This window comes from Carettochelys insculpta, chromosome 1 (genome assembly GCF_033958435.1).
Source record: "Carettochelys insculpta isolate YL-2023 chromosome 1, ASM3395843v1, whole genome shotgun sequence".
In the NCBI taxonomy this organism is placed as follows: domain Eukaryota; kingdom Metazoa; phylum Chordata; order Testudines; family Carettochelyidae; genus Carettochelys; species Carettochelys insculpta.
In genome coordinates, this window is record NC_134137.1 from 48,313,104 (window position 1) to 48,327,799 (window position 14,696).

At 41.8% G+C, this 14,696-nt stretch overlaps 1 protein-coding gene across 2 annotated transcripts in view; it reads right to left on the reverse strand.

Annotated features, from left to right (window-relative positions):
• Nucleotides 1–14,696, reverse strand: part of ATP8A2 (ATPase phospholipid transporting 8A2) — a 556,173-nt gene that overhangs the window by 10,395 nt on the left and 531,082 nt on the right. For both annotated transcript variants that reach the window (XR_012644144.1, XM_074985625.1), the window contains one exon: nt 905–996. Coding sequence is in view for 1 of the 2 variants with exons in the window: in XM_074985625.1 (XP_074841726.1) it covers nt 905–996 (92 nt within the window). In the remaining variant the exon portion in view is untranslated. The remainder of the gene's footprint in view (nt 1–904; nt 997–14,696) is intronic.

Below are 14,696 nucleotides of genomic sequence, written 5' to 3' on the forward strand. Positions count from 1 at the left end.
TGGAGTTTGGCTGTACCCAGCCTGCTGAAATGCTGACACGATCCAGATCTCACCTTCAAAAACCCTCATCAGGAACAATGGATAATATGGAGTCAAATCCCTTTGTCTTAATGCTACCCTGCAACCAGCACCATTGCAGCTGACAGAACTATTTCCCTTAGTAAGGTGAGCATGTAACACACAACCTGACTGCAAAAGACAATCCAACCCAGTAGCAAGTCAAACAAAATTGGTCTTTACTCTTATTGGCTCTTGGCTCCATGGGGGTTCTGGTCCGTGGAGTTCTCACAATCTTACTAATGCTGGGGGTGCCCTGATATTGAGATACCAGAGACACAGGGCCCTATGCTATAGGTCAAACTGATGATGTCTGATGCAGTGAGAGATGCTGTTCCTTTTCTTTAGCAATAGGAGAAGCCCTGGGATTGCCTTTAACTTTGCCTTAGAAGTGGCTAAGAAGAGGAGTACACGAATGGCAGCCCTGAGGACCTCCATCAGCTTATTAAAAACATGTAGAACTTTCCTCACATGGCACCACTGAGCTACTTCTGTATTTTCAAACCCTGGTTAATAGCTATCATTCAAAAACACAGTTACCACTTTAAAGACGAGCTCTATTTCAATGTATTTTTAGTCCTGTCAAATTTTACAAGATCTTGAGAATACCACATTGGGCATTTGTCTTTGAGCCTCTTGATTGGGTCCTAGGGAATTATCTACATACAAGCTCTACAAGCCTGGGGCCAAATACACTCATTCCCCTTCCAAATGTGTGACTGCTGGTTGGCAGCTCAGCTTCTGTATGAGATTATCTTTACCTACAATTTAATTTAAAAATAATTATCTTCCCCTTCATTCATCTGGGACTGAATGCTGAGAGACAGACATCTGATCTGTTACTTACGTGATACACCTTGCTGGACTGAATGAGCTCGGAAAAGGCTTGGCGGAGTTTTCCTGCCAAGCCTTTTTAACAAATGATCACGTTCGTTCAGGCTGGAAAAACAAACAAACATAGTGAGTCCCAGATAATTTCACAGCATCTTGAGAATATTTAACTAAGTACCTCTGATTTTATATAAAACAAGTACAGGGTAGGGGGGAAAAATTCTTCTAACTTTCCTTACAATGGACACCACCCTCCAGGTTCTATGATCACAAAACTCCTTCTTTTTAAGGCACTGCGTATACCTACTCTGTCTATCTTGGAGAGGATCATCATTGTGGTAACTGGGTGCCTGGTATCTTGGCTTTGGACATAACTGTACTGAACTTGGCTTCCCATCTTAATCGAATATATAATAAAAATTTCCTTTGTAGGTCATGCCCAATTCTAGATTCCCCACAACTGCCTCAGAGAGAAGGAGCAATGTGTTTTTACTTAGCATCTGGTAAAGGCTTCTATCACACCTGCACCATGGCTTGAAACAACCACAGAAGAAACCCATCCATAACTCTTTCATGAATACAGCTCAATTTTTTTCCCAGTGGAAAGTACAAATTATCTTCAGTTTTTGATAAAAAAAAAGAAAAACAACAAAAGAATCTTCAGTTTCCACAGCTCAATTTCTAGTCCTATGTGCATCTAAAACTAGCTTTTAAAAGCTATTCAATTCTTACCACATGCAGGTACAAACCAGAGGAGAAAAGCAAACATGCTGACCACTAAAAGAGGCAGAGACATGGGAATAGCTATATAGAATCTCCAGAAAGCTCTACAAGGGATTAATAGCTACTGTTTACCAGAGATATTTGCACAACATAATTCTTTCAGTGTAAGCTTTGTGCACAGCACAAAAGAATACTGACTCTGGCCCTGACCCAGCAGAGAACTTAAGCATGTATATTACTTTAACCATATGTAACAAATAGTCCCGTAGCATCTTAAAGACTAACAATCTATTTATTAGGTAATGAGCTTTACCCACGGAAGCTCATTACCTAACACACAGATTTATTAGTCTTTAAGGTGCTACAGGACTGTATGTTATTTGTGAAGCTACGGACTAACATGACTACTCCTCTGACTTTTCCAAGCACACGAGTAGTCTCACTGACATCAGTAGGATTTCATATAAAATTGATATTATGCATGATTATGTGTATTATGCACGACTACGTGCAGTCTGGGACCTTAACGATAGACCTGTACATTACTAAATAGATATCTTATTATGAAAGATACTAGCATGATCTCTTGTAATGGAAATGACAGGGGTCCTGTGTTTTCTTTTACATTCATGTAATTGTCCAGTTTCTCCTGTTTGGAAAGTCATTCCTCACTTACACTGGTGCCAATGAGCAGAGAATCAGACTCATTTCTGTTAACAGGACTCTGCTGGGGCAGTCTCATTCATGCCTGCTTTCTGCTGGCATAATTCCATTTTCAGAATTCTGCTCCTGATTTTCCGCTTTGAACCCTTTTTTCACAACACTCATTAGCTGTGTCTACACGTGCACGCTACTTCAAAGTAGCGGCACTAACTTCGAAATAGCGCCCATCGCGGCTACACACGTCGGGCGATATTTCGAAGTTAACTTCGACGTTAGGCGGCGAGACGTCGAAGTCGCTAACCTCATGAGGGGATTGGAATAGCGCCCTACTTCAACGTTCAACGTCGAAGTAGGGACCGTGTAGATGATCCGCGTCCCGCAACGTCGAAATTGCCGGGTCCTCCATGGTGGCCATCAGCTGGGGGGTTGAGAGATGCTCTCTCTCCAGCCCCTGCGGGGCTCTATGGTCACCGTGGGCAGCAGCCCTTAGTCCAGGGCTTCTGGCTTCTGGCTGCTGCTGCGGCAGCTGGGGATCCATGCTGCAGGCACAGGGTCTGCAACCAGTTGTAGGCTCTGTGTATCTTGTGTTGTTTAGTGCAACTGTGTCTGGGAGGGGCCCTTTAAGGGAGCGGCTTGCTGTTGAGTCCGCCCTGTGACCCTGTTTGCAGCTGTGCCTGGCACCCTTATTTCGATGTGTGCTACTTTGGCATGTAGATGTTCCCTCGCAGCGCCTATTTCGATGTGGTGCCGCACAACGTCGAAGTTGAACATCGACATTGCCAGCCCTGGAGGACGTGTAGACGTTATTCATCGAAATAGCCTATTTCGATGTTGCTACATCGAAATAAGCTATTTCGATGTAGGCTTCACGTGTAGACGTAGCCATTGTCTTCAGGGACTGACCCTGGTTACACCCAAATCAGAATCAGGCCACAAATACTAATAACTGTGCAAACATCTCTGGAGTGAGGACTTAGCTATATTTTCTTGCTGACTATTAGAATTTGGCATGGATAAAGCATATGAAATCTGGACTCCATGGGGCACTGCTGCTACTGCAGTTGACAAGGCAACTACAGTTGTAAAAGGCCCCTATTTGTGAAGAAACGGTGAACTGCTTTAAAGAAGAGGCCAGCCAGAATTTCTGAAACGTCTATAATGTGCAAAGCACCTTTTGGGGCCACTGCACCACCTAGAATGTCATTAGATTCATCTCAAAGGTCTCAAAGGTCAAATTCTCTCTCAGCAGACTGAAGAGTGGGGACTTCTAGGGAGGAGAAAGTGAATAATCACCTCAAGTCACTTTGTGGCCATTGTGTCAGTCACATGAAGTGGGGAACAAACAGAGAGTGGATCCCTTCCTGAATTCTTACAGTGCAAAGAGGGCTCACACCCCTTGCATAGGACTTCAGACTCCTCCCTCCTGCAGTGAAACTCTACATGATGCATTATAAGGCAATCCCCTGAATCCACAAAGGAGGCTGTGATGGGGTTCGGGGTCCCCCAAGCTCTGCACCCCGTCTGCAGGCGGGAGTGACTCTCACTCAGCAGAACAGCAGGTTTATTAGCCAACAGGGCACAGCATCGTACAGAGGAGTCAGTACAGCCGGCAGAGACAGACAGTCCAATCCATGCTGGGGAGAGGAAGCCCTGAGGGGCCCCCGGAGCCGGGGCCTGGCCCCCTCCTTTGTCTCTCTCTCTCTCCCAGCCCAGACTAACTGCTTTCCAACTCCCAGTTTCAATTCAAACTCCTCAGGCTCCACCTCCTCCTTTGTCTGCAATACAAAGGTGTCACCTGGTCGCCAAGGTTACCCTCAGCAGGAGCCCCACACCCTCTGTGAGATACACATGTACACACTATCCCCAACTCCATCACAGAGGCGGCAAGATTTGTCTTCAAGAACACAAAGCTACGTGGCAATTATGACTTTTAGGGTATGTCGACACTACAGGGAAGATTGACCCTGACCCTGACCCTTCCAGAGTTTGATTTCACGTGTGTGGTAAAGATGTGCGAAAACAAACTAGCTGGGGTTGACAGTTGATATTGTGGAGTTTCTCTCGTCGACTTCCTTCTGTGTAGGCAACTAAGTAAGTCAATTCTAGCTACTCTATGCAATTGCTGTAGCTCGAATTGCCTATCTGCAATCGACTTACCTGCCTAGTATAGACCAAACCTTAGTCTTTATCGCAGTTTCATTTCACTGAGGGGGAAGGGATGGAGAATGCTACAGAGGCAGGATGCTCAGCCTCTGTAGAAAAAGTGAGCCAAGTAGCTCCCACTTCATTGTCCCCTTCTGGAAGATGATTTTGAATCACCAGGCTTTGGGGTAACTGCTCTCTCTACCTCTCCCTCCTGTTGGCAGGCCTGGCTGTATGAAACCCTTGACATTAGAGTTCATCTCAGAAGCTTTAGGAGAAAGAGTTACAAGAATGAAACATAGAATCACAGGGCTAGAAGGGACCACAAGGTCAATATGTTTGTTGCTCGTTTAAAAAACAACCTTGTGAGAGTTTAGGGGGAAGAGATACAATAACTGTTTTCAACCAGGTGAAGGGTGAGGGTATAAAAGCTGTAGAGAAGCTGCTTAAAGTGGTTCAGAGGAGTTCTCAAGTAAAGCCAAATCAATGACACTTTAGGATGAATATTAAAGACAATGTCCCTAGAACGAAGATGAAGCCTATGGAACAGTCTTGTTGAGGAAGTGGTGCAAAAAACTCATCATTTGAGTTATTTAATACAGGGGCTCCCTTGCAATTTGGTTTTTGGCCTTATTCTATTTAATGTATTTATCAATTACCCAGAAGAAAACTTGAAATCATCCCTAACAAAGTTTGCAGATGACACAAAAATTGGGGGAGTGATAAATAAGGAAGAACATAGGCCACTCATACTGAGTGAGCTGGATTGTTTGGTATGCTGAACACAGGCAAACAATACGTGGTTTTAATATGGCTAAATGCAAATTTGTACACCTAAGAACAAAGAACATCGGCCATACTAACAGGATGGGGGCTCAGCCCTGGACAGATTTGGAGGGATAGGGAGATAATGAGCAGAACATCAGCTTCCAGGTCAATGCTGTCTTTAAAAGGGCTAATGGAATCCTTGGACGAGTAAACAAGGGAATGTTGAGTAGTAGGAGTAGAGAGGTTATTTTACCACTATATTTTGCACTGATGTGGCTGCTGTTGAAATACTATGTCTAGTTCTATTGTCCACAGTTCAGGAGTGATGTTAATAAACTGGAGCGGGTTCAGAGAAAAGCCACGAGAATGACTGAAGTGTTAGAAAACCTGCCTTAAAGTGACAGAAAAGGCGCTCCAACTATTTACTTTAAGAAAGACTAAGTTTAAGATCACAATCTGCAAGCACCTACTAGGAGAACATACATTTGTTAACAGATTCTTCAGCCTAGCAGACAAAGGTATACTGGGATCCCTTGGCTGGAATCTCAAGCAAGACAAATTCAGACTGGAAATAAGGTGCACATTTTGGCTATGTCTACATAGCAGTGTTATTTCAAATTAAGCTATTCCGGAAGAGATATTCTGGAATAGCTTATTTTGAAACAATGCTGCTGCACACAAAATAGAGCATCTACACACACTAGAGCCTATTTTGAAATAGGACATGCTATGGCTTATTTTGAAATAAGCTCTATTCCCTGCCTACACAGCCCTTATTTCGAAATATCTATTTCAAAAGAGGTGCCATTCCTTGCGGAATGAGTTTTACCTATTTCAAAATAAGCCAACTTCTATTCTGAAATTATTTTGAAACAGCAATTGCGTTGTGTAGACACTAGCAAAGTTATTTTGAAATAATAGCTGCTCTTTAGAAATAACTTAGCTGTGTAGACCTATCTATTTAAGAGACAATAAGTTGCCATTGAAGCAACTCACCAAAGGCTGCTGTGGATTTTCTATCACTGGCAGCTTTTAAATCAAGATGGAATGTTTTTCTACAAGCCCTGCTCTAGTTCAAGCGGCAATTATTTTGGGGAGGTGCATAAGCCAGGAAGTCAGTCATAGTGGTCCCTTCTGGTGTTCAATTCCCTGAATTAATGGTAGAGAATATATTGCATATATACTGACTCATGCATCTGACAAAGTGGGTCTTTGCCCACAAAAGCTTATGCTCCAAAGTATCTGTTAGTCTATAAGGACTAACACAGGACTTCTTGTTGATATTGTTAAGTGAACTTTCTTGCAATGGCTGCCTCTGATGGTCAAGCAACCTATTGAGTCTTTACCTTTTCCAATTTGTATGATTCTTCTTGGACTATATCAATAAAATTGCATTTTTTTGTTGTCTGATAAGGGATTGAAGGATCATCGTAAGGTGATATGTTACCGTTTCAAATTAGGCTTTTTCTATCCCATGCACAAAATCATTCTTGCATCCCGGGTCTTAATTGTTCTAAGGTGTCAGCTAAGATGCTTATTAACTATACTAAAAAGTTTTGTTCTTTTTTTCCCTACAACCAAAGCAAACAGGCCCTAAGTTTGGGCAACAAACATCTGGCTTTATGCATTCAAATGAGGAGCATCAAAACAAACAGAATAATTTACATCTGACCACAATGTCCTGCTGGCTCATTTGTGTGAGTAATTAAAAAAAGATGAGCTTCACCACCAATTAACCTACTGAGCACTAATTAGTGTTAATGAGGATTTGAGGTACTTGATATAGCTTGACCCAGAAAGTCCTCCAGAGTTCACTAATTGGCTGGTGGCAAAAGCAGGGCTCACAAAGAAGTGAAGGTTAAAGTGGCTGCAGATGTCTTACTTAAAACTGAGTCTCCATGGAAAATACATGCACCAGTTTTTTCTTTCTCTTTATTATTTTCCTTCAGAATTGGATCTTAGAATCTGACTCGTAGCTAGCAGAGTGGCAGGATAAAGGCAGGTTATTTATAAAGGACAAGATTAGTTAGGATTTTTCTTACCTTAATATGCTAGGATTATTTAAAATTTTTAGACCAATATAAACACAACTATATGAGATGATTTGCTTTTTTGCAGTCCCTGCAGTATCCTGCAGGAAGAAATTTATTATTGGCCATAAAAGCCTGACGGAGCCATGAAATTTGCACACACATTGTAAAAATTAAAAAATGTGTGTGTATTCTGGCAGCTATCCCCTAACCCTATGAATATGTAGCAAATACAAAGCTGAGGTATGACCCACAGACTCCTAAATACAAAATATAGTGAGTTACACACACAACCCTGAGCCAATAGGACAGGAAAATACCCAGCTATTTTTTCCTGTTACCTGGATAACTATGAATCCCAGTGCCCTTCTATGTGCACGTGAAATATCACAATTTCTTCTATTCAGTGCAGTAGCAATATTTAAATCATAGTATGGCTGTGGTATAAATCAGAAAAGCCTCATAGTCCAAGCTGGAAGTCTGCACTCTCTTTAAATGGCCTAGTAAGGGAGCCCTGATTTGGTATGTTGCGTTCTACGGTTACACATCCTGCTACATATCCTCTTGTCTGAGGTCTCTTCCTCAGCTCTGATCCTTCTTATGCCAAAATACTTCTGTGAGGTGAGTGGTGGTACAACAGTGCCAAGCTGGTGTGAGAGGAGAATCAGATTTCCTTAACTCCATCTACCTGAAGACTTCGTTGTGACCCCTATAGTCTTCCTTTGCACCTTTTCAAAAGTTCATACATAACATTAAAAATATCTAGACATTTTGGTTGCTAATCACTTTTGTTATGGGTTTCATGCTTTTGGGAGAGATGAATTAAACCTATTTATGGGTTTCATCTGCCCCTTCCAACCAATAATTTAGCCAGGATTTTCTTGTTTCTATGTGTACATCAGTTCTGTTGCTGGAAATAACAGTTCAGTATGTTGTTAAGCAAGGGAGAAAAGAACAAAGCTTCACCCTGGAGACTTAGGTTTCTTCTCCAGCTTTCGTTACCTCTATCAATCACTACATCACTTACACTACATCACTTTTTCCTGGGTCCTCTCGGTCCCCTGAATCAGTCCCCTTTCCTAACAGTCATTTCTATGTTAATCAGAAGATTATACAGAGTGAATTTTACAGAAGAATGACACTGACCCAGGAAGCTGGTTAATAGCCCACCTGACCATTAGAAATGTACCAATTATTCTGGAGGGTTCTTTCACGTCTTCATCATACTCCCCCTCCCCCCCCACCTAGGTAAGATGGTAAAGTAAGGTTTTCCTAAGTCATCCCACACCCAGCATAATATCTAGGTGTGCCAGTCACTGCTGGATCACATCTCCCAGCCAGTTTCTGTCACCAGCTTGGCCATAGGAGACTGATTCCCGGGATGACCCCTCCCCACATATATCCTCGACATCTGAGTGCACTCTCTCTGCACTAGCCCTGTACCACAAATGTTAATTTGTTTTCCTTTTAACACAGAATTAAATAACTGCATTACTGGAGTTCACTGAAGGGGAACAGCTAAGATGGAGCTTGGCAATAGCAAGAGTAGGCTGAAGAAGAGGGGCATGAGGTGGCTTCAGAATGAATGGAATGGAAAGTAAGGGTCTCGTGGATGGAGAACCTAGCTCAGGGGTCAGGAACCTTTCTGAGTCAGAGGGCTGAATTTGACCTTTGGACCTCGACGTATGGTCTAAGCATCAGTGATATTTTTAAAGGGCACAAACAGTCCTACTTACAACAGCTTCATTAGTAAATAAATAAAGATGCAGAGCTTTACCATTTAGGTGGTGGTTGGTAGCATTAGTTGGTATTTTGTTAATCCACAGGTTGCACAGCTTTGAGCAATCTCCCAGCTGCATGGGGGAAGAGGGGTGGGGCTGAGCTCCTGCCCCGCATGCTGAAGAAAACTGGCTCGCATGCTACTCTTGGCACATGTGCTGGGGTTTGCTGAACCTTGACTGAGTTAGATTAAGCAAATCCTATGTAATTATTGTAAGGTGACATTTAGCTTGGTACTAAGGCCTCACCAAGACCCTGTGCATTACTTAAGTACCACTTTACCCCATAAACACAGCTCTGAAGGGGAGCGGTAAACTGTGTCCATTTATGAGAGAGCCTCGTGCAGATTTGAATGTCACTCTCTGTGGACAGGTGAGTGGCTACCTGAGTACTGATCATTTGGGTTTTTGGTGTGTGAAGAAAAAACAATGATCCTCACATCATGATGTGAGGCAGTAATAGCTGGGGTTTGTGCTGGTTGTGTCTTGGTTGTGGTTCATGAAGAGGTGGTGTTATTTTTGGTTATCTGGCATCAGGCTGATGGAATGTTTTACTCTGTGAGATCAGTCTGACTAGGAGGTCTTTTTACTTCTAAAAGAAAACAGACTTTACTGATAATGAAGTCTCTATAATCAGCAGAGATCTCTTAGAAGCTTCTTGAGGAAGTTCTCTATGGCAGGGGTGTTAAATACTAACAGTTGATGTGTATAATATGAAATCTTCAGCCTTTTCTTTGCAAAGTCAGCATCTAGGCACATATTCAATATATCACTCAAGTAGGGAGACTGAATAAAAAATAACCAAGTGGTTTCTGTATCTTCCTGTAAATATGCAACGAACCATCAACAAACATAAAGCATGAGATCATGGCTGGGTATAAAGTGCAGTGGAGGAACGCAGAGAGTGCAGAGTCTCGCCCAAGAGCAGTAAGTGAGTGATTCAGAAGCTGGGCATTTTTTTGTTTTTACAATTCTACTAGACTTTTCAAAATTCTCTAGGAATCAAACATCTAGTTATTTCAGATAGAAAGCAAATGCTTATCAGTAGCAAGAGAGTCTGAGTTTAACAGACTGACTGTATTTCCATCCTCTCTCTCTTTCTATGTACCCCAGAAAGATGACACTGTAGCAGTTAAGTTCCTAGATGTTAAACATATGATGCCTGGGTCAGCGCAACTCACATATTGCTTTAACATCTGTTTATCCTCATCCTGTTCAGACTATCACACAACTTACATAATGGAGTTGCAGTAGTAATGCGATTGTTATAGTTTATGAAAGAGCTTGGTAGCAGGAGGCCTTCATTTTACTGTATTTCAAATGCTTGACAGTTCTTTTTACATTATATATAACAGTTCACACGGAAACTCTATTATATGGAACTCTCGGACCAAATTATTCTCTATTTTCTACCCAAGTAATGACAATTGGGCCAGGTCTACACTACAGGTAAAATATTGATTAACAATACATAACTGCAGCTGAAATGCAATTGCATAGCTGGGGTCGATGTAACTTAAATCATTTTTCCTGCTGTCCCCACAGCGGGAAGTCAATGTGATAAGCTCTCCTGTTGACTTCCCTTACTCCTGGTGACTGTAAGGAGCACCAGAGTTGTTGGTGGAGCCCTGATCATTCGATTTAGCACAGCCTCACTAGGCATGCTAAATTGAACCCCCGAAGATTGAGTCGATCTTAGGGTCAGTGTGGATGTACCCTCAGGAAAGTCAGCAAGACTGCATGGGTGTAACTTATTTTCTGTCCCACGAAAACTCATCACCTAATGAATTATTTTGTTAGTCTTTAAAGTGCTACTGGACTGCTTTTTTGTTTTCTTAGGACAAGTGTCTTTTTTTTTGGTTTTTGTTTTAAATTATGTTTTGATGAAGATAATACTGTCCCATTCATGGCTTTACTTGGACCATGTATTCTGACCTTTGTTTAGCAGGTTGTTATAACTGGGATTGTGTGTGTATATGGTGTAGGTAGTTCATTGTGTCCAACGATGACATCTTGAGCTTGCACAGGATCATCGGCTGTGGACTCGCATGTGGCTGAGGAGTCCAAGCTTTGAACAGCATGGGCGTTCACAGTGGGGGCAAGGGAAATGTCCTGGCTCTGTTGGTGCAGCTGCTGCTGTTGCTTTCTTCCTCTCACGAGCATCAATGAGGCGTACGCGTCTCTGCTCTTTAAAGTTGTCATACGCGCGTCATATGAGAGCACGCCAGCCTGTTCGGTCTTTTGCATGCTGCTCTAGCTGATCTGGTTTTAAACCAGCATGAGCAATGTTGGCCTTCACGCAGTCTTTATATCCCCTGAGAGGCCTACCTTGATTCCTTTTGCCCTGGGAGAGTTCACCATAGAGGAGTTGCTTAGGGATTCTCGACTCCTCCATTCATATGATGTGCCCTGTGTATTGTAATCATAACTCTACAGAGTACTATAAGGTGCCTGCTGTCATTAAATGTAAATTACCTGCTTAGACAGACAGCACAGCTACAAAATTATGGTAAGTGTGAGACCATCATATCAACTTTCACTCCAAAGTGCTTCAAAGATCTGTGTTTGTGTGTAGGTGTCCACATGTGAACTACTATAAAACTATTAACTGTCCCAAAACATCACTAACACAGAGTTAAGATTGCTCTGTGCTGCTTCAGCTAAACTTATGCCTTTGAATACCAGGAAATGAAGAGTGATTTATTGCTTTTCAACCATTCCCACTTTAGTATCAGTGCTGTTTATTTCTACTCTCTAAGTGCATCACTTTGCACATACTATAGTGGGTGCTGGTAGTATCCTCTATAGATAAGGTTGCAATACAGTTCCAATTATAACATTCTTTTCCTACACACTCATATGTTTCGGACACAGTCACCTTTGAGGTTGAAATTTTCCATGCTTGGTCTCTGCCGAAAGGTGATTTGTTATTGGAAAGTATGAACAAGATCCATTCAGTCATTTTTAACTTTGGCAAGGATAGGAAATATACTTGTCTTGTGTTAACTAATTCCTACCCCTAAACCCTGTCCCCAACAACCTCTTTTACCAGATTTTTTTTTAAAGGCTAGGCCATTGCAAATATGGCTGAATTGTTAAACTGCCTGGGCATAGTTCTCAGTGTAGGCTGGGGGATTTGCTTGGTTTGAAAAACAATCTGGTTTGACTGAGTCCTACGAGTGTTTGGTAACAGACTATTGGGTACATACACACTACAGCTGTAGCCATGTGGAGCTGAAGATATGAGAGAGACAGGGTGGACTGAAAGCTTGTCTCTATCACCAATGAAAGTCCCAGAGGGGTAGTCATGTTAGTCTGTGTCTCTGAAACAATGAGGAGTCCTATAGCACCTTAGAGGCTCGATTTGTTAGGCCATACAGAAGTTATTCCAATAAATGATACCTTGGTAGACACCTTGTCTTGGTACAGGGTATGTAGTATTTTCTCTTTAGTCTTCCCTTGTTAAATGCAACCCTTAATATATGCTCTTTGCTGCTAAGGTATATCATAATAAAACATAGAGTATGCAAATCCTCTTCCCTCTTCCCTGCGAGTGGGCAGAGGAGGAACTCAGGTCAAAGAGCCTGCTCAAGCCATTAGTCTGGAGCTGTTGTCATGGAGCCGATGTCCTGCTGTGAACCCTGGAGGGAAGATTCTTTCCCCCTCCTCGCGTGGAGATCTCTCCAGCCCACCCCAATACCTCAGGATTAAGTGCTGAGGAGAAGACTAGTTTCTTAATCAGTATTAATTCTGATTTCTTTTATGCCCCACCTTTCCATTTCAATTTGCAGCTTAATTTGGTCCTGCATGCTTGTGTCTGTTTCAGCTCTGAAGTACAGCTTTAAGCCTCACTCTGGATCCTTTTTAAAATGGTATTTGCTAGTTTTTTAAGGATAATTATTTGATAGGAAATACCAGTATGTGAGGTGAGCCTACTGTACTGTAGAGGGAGCAAGTACAAGTCGGTTTCTTTGATCTGTGAAATTGTCACTTGGAAAAAAAAATCAATCGTGTTTATCTTTGCCACGGCTTGAGCTGATTTGAAGAGCTGCTTCCTAAATGAGAGCCGGATCAAGCTGTGTGATTTTAAATGCCTCATGCCAAAGGGATGAAGTGCCAGAAATGAACAGTGCATACTAAATGTGAATAAACTTGCCATTTCTCTTTACCTTCATCTAGATAAAACGGGATAAATAAAAAAAGAAGCATTTTCCATGAACTGGAATAAAAAAGAATATACATTTATATCAGAGGGGGAGAGAGATAGAGGGAGCAGTGATATCATTTTATTTGCATTTCCCTAGTAAAAAGAGTCTAGTATCTTTTTAAGTAAAAAGCCGGGAGAAAAAGCACAAAGGACAGTCACTTTGTTGTGTGTGTTAATGGAGAGATGGAAATATTTCCTTTCCTGAAATGGTGTGAAGAACATCTGGAAAATTTGCTAGGAAAACCTAAACCTCAAAAAGAAAATGTACCTCTCAGTTGCTACCCAATTTTATGCACAGCTGCACAAGGTGGGCCAGATTCCACTCTATGAGTTGCGTAAAGCTTGAGTAAATCCACTGAAATCAACATATAATTGAGATCAGAATTTAGCACTGTGAGTATAATGCAGTTTGCAACTCTCTGTTTTACCTGCTGGTGTAAAGAGCTTTATTGAAATGGTCTCCCTCTCTCAATTGTATGTTGACTGAAATGCATCCATACAAAATGACAAAAAAATCTAGTACTCAGAAATATAACAAACCGAAACCTTGATGTGAAAAGAAAAATTCCCGTTGACTTCAATGGCAGCAGGAGCAGGCCCTTCATTTATGCAGAGGCTTGTTTTAAAATATGTTTTAGCAATTCTATTTTTGCCTTTCTGAGACTGGAGGGTTGACAACATGAGGCTACAATACACAGTTAGGAGGCTGTGTCAGATTTCCCTGACTCTATTCTTTCCTCTCTCAAGGGGCCTATTGAGTGAGCAATCCTTTCTAAGTTCCTGTGTCTGCTGGCTGAGCACTCCTGGGTCCTACAGCTATCGAAATGACTAGATAGGCATCTGCATTCATGGACTAAGTAAAGCAGAAGAGACGATTAACAAGATAGCTGGTTCTAAGTAGAAAAGGCTAGTCATGCAGCTCCTTTTACCAAAGTAACAGAGTAACATGTACTTAGCAAAAAGCACTTAAATGAAAGAGAATCTCAACCATAATGCAGCTGCTTGTTGGGCAGAGATACTACTGAAATGGTGAGAATCCGTTCTTTACACTACACTGAAAAACGGTGTTGGTTTTTCTTACCTGATGATAAAAAGAACAGTTTTTTTTAATGTGACTTTAGAAAGAGTTTACACCATAAGAGCCAAAGAAACAAAGTGTAATGGAAGACCCTGCCTAAAAGTACAACTCAAAAAACAGGCCTACAGAAACCTGATTTTGTTTATTCCTGTGGCATGGGCAAAACTGCTTTACAAAGCACAGTTCCATATGATCTGGAGAAATTCTTTCCGTCTTCTAAATGACAGGGACACTTTGCAGTTACAACTTCGCCAAGTCCTGCGGTTTCTAGGAGTAAACTGTTAAAGCAGCAATGCTATTCCATATGAAATAAATATCACCCCATCCACACGCACCATGAATAAAACAAGCAGGGAGTTCTTTATGCAATTCTGAACCACAGAAACCCTCTTAACTAGCAAAACTCACCTTCACAAAGC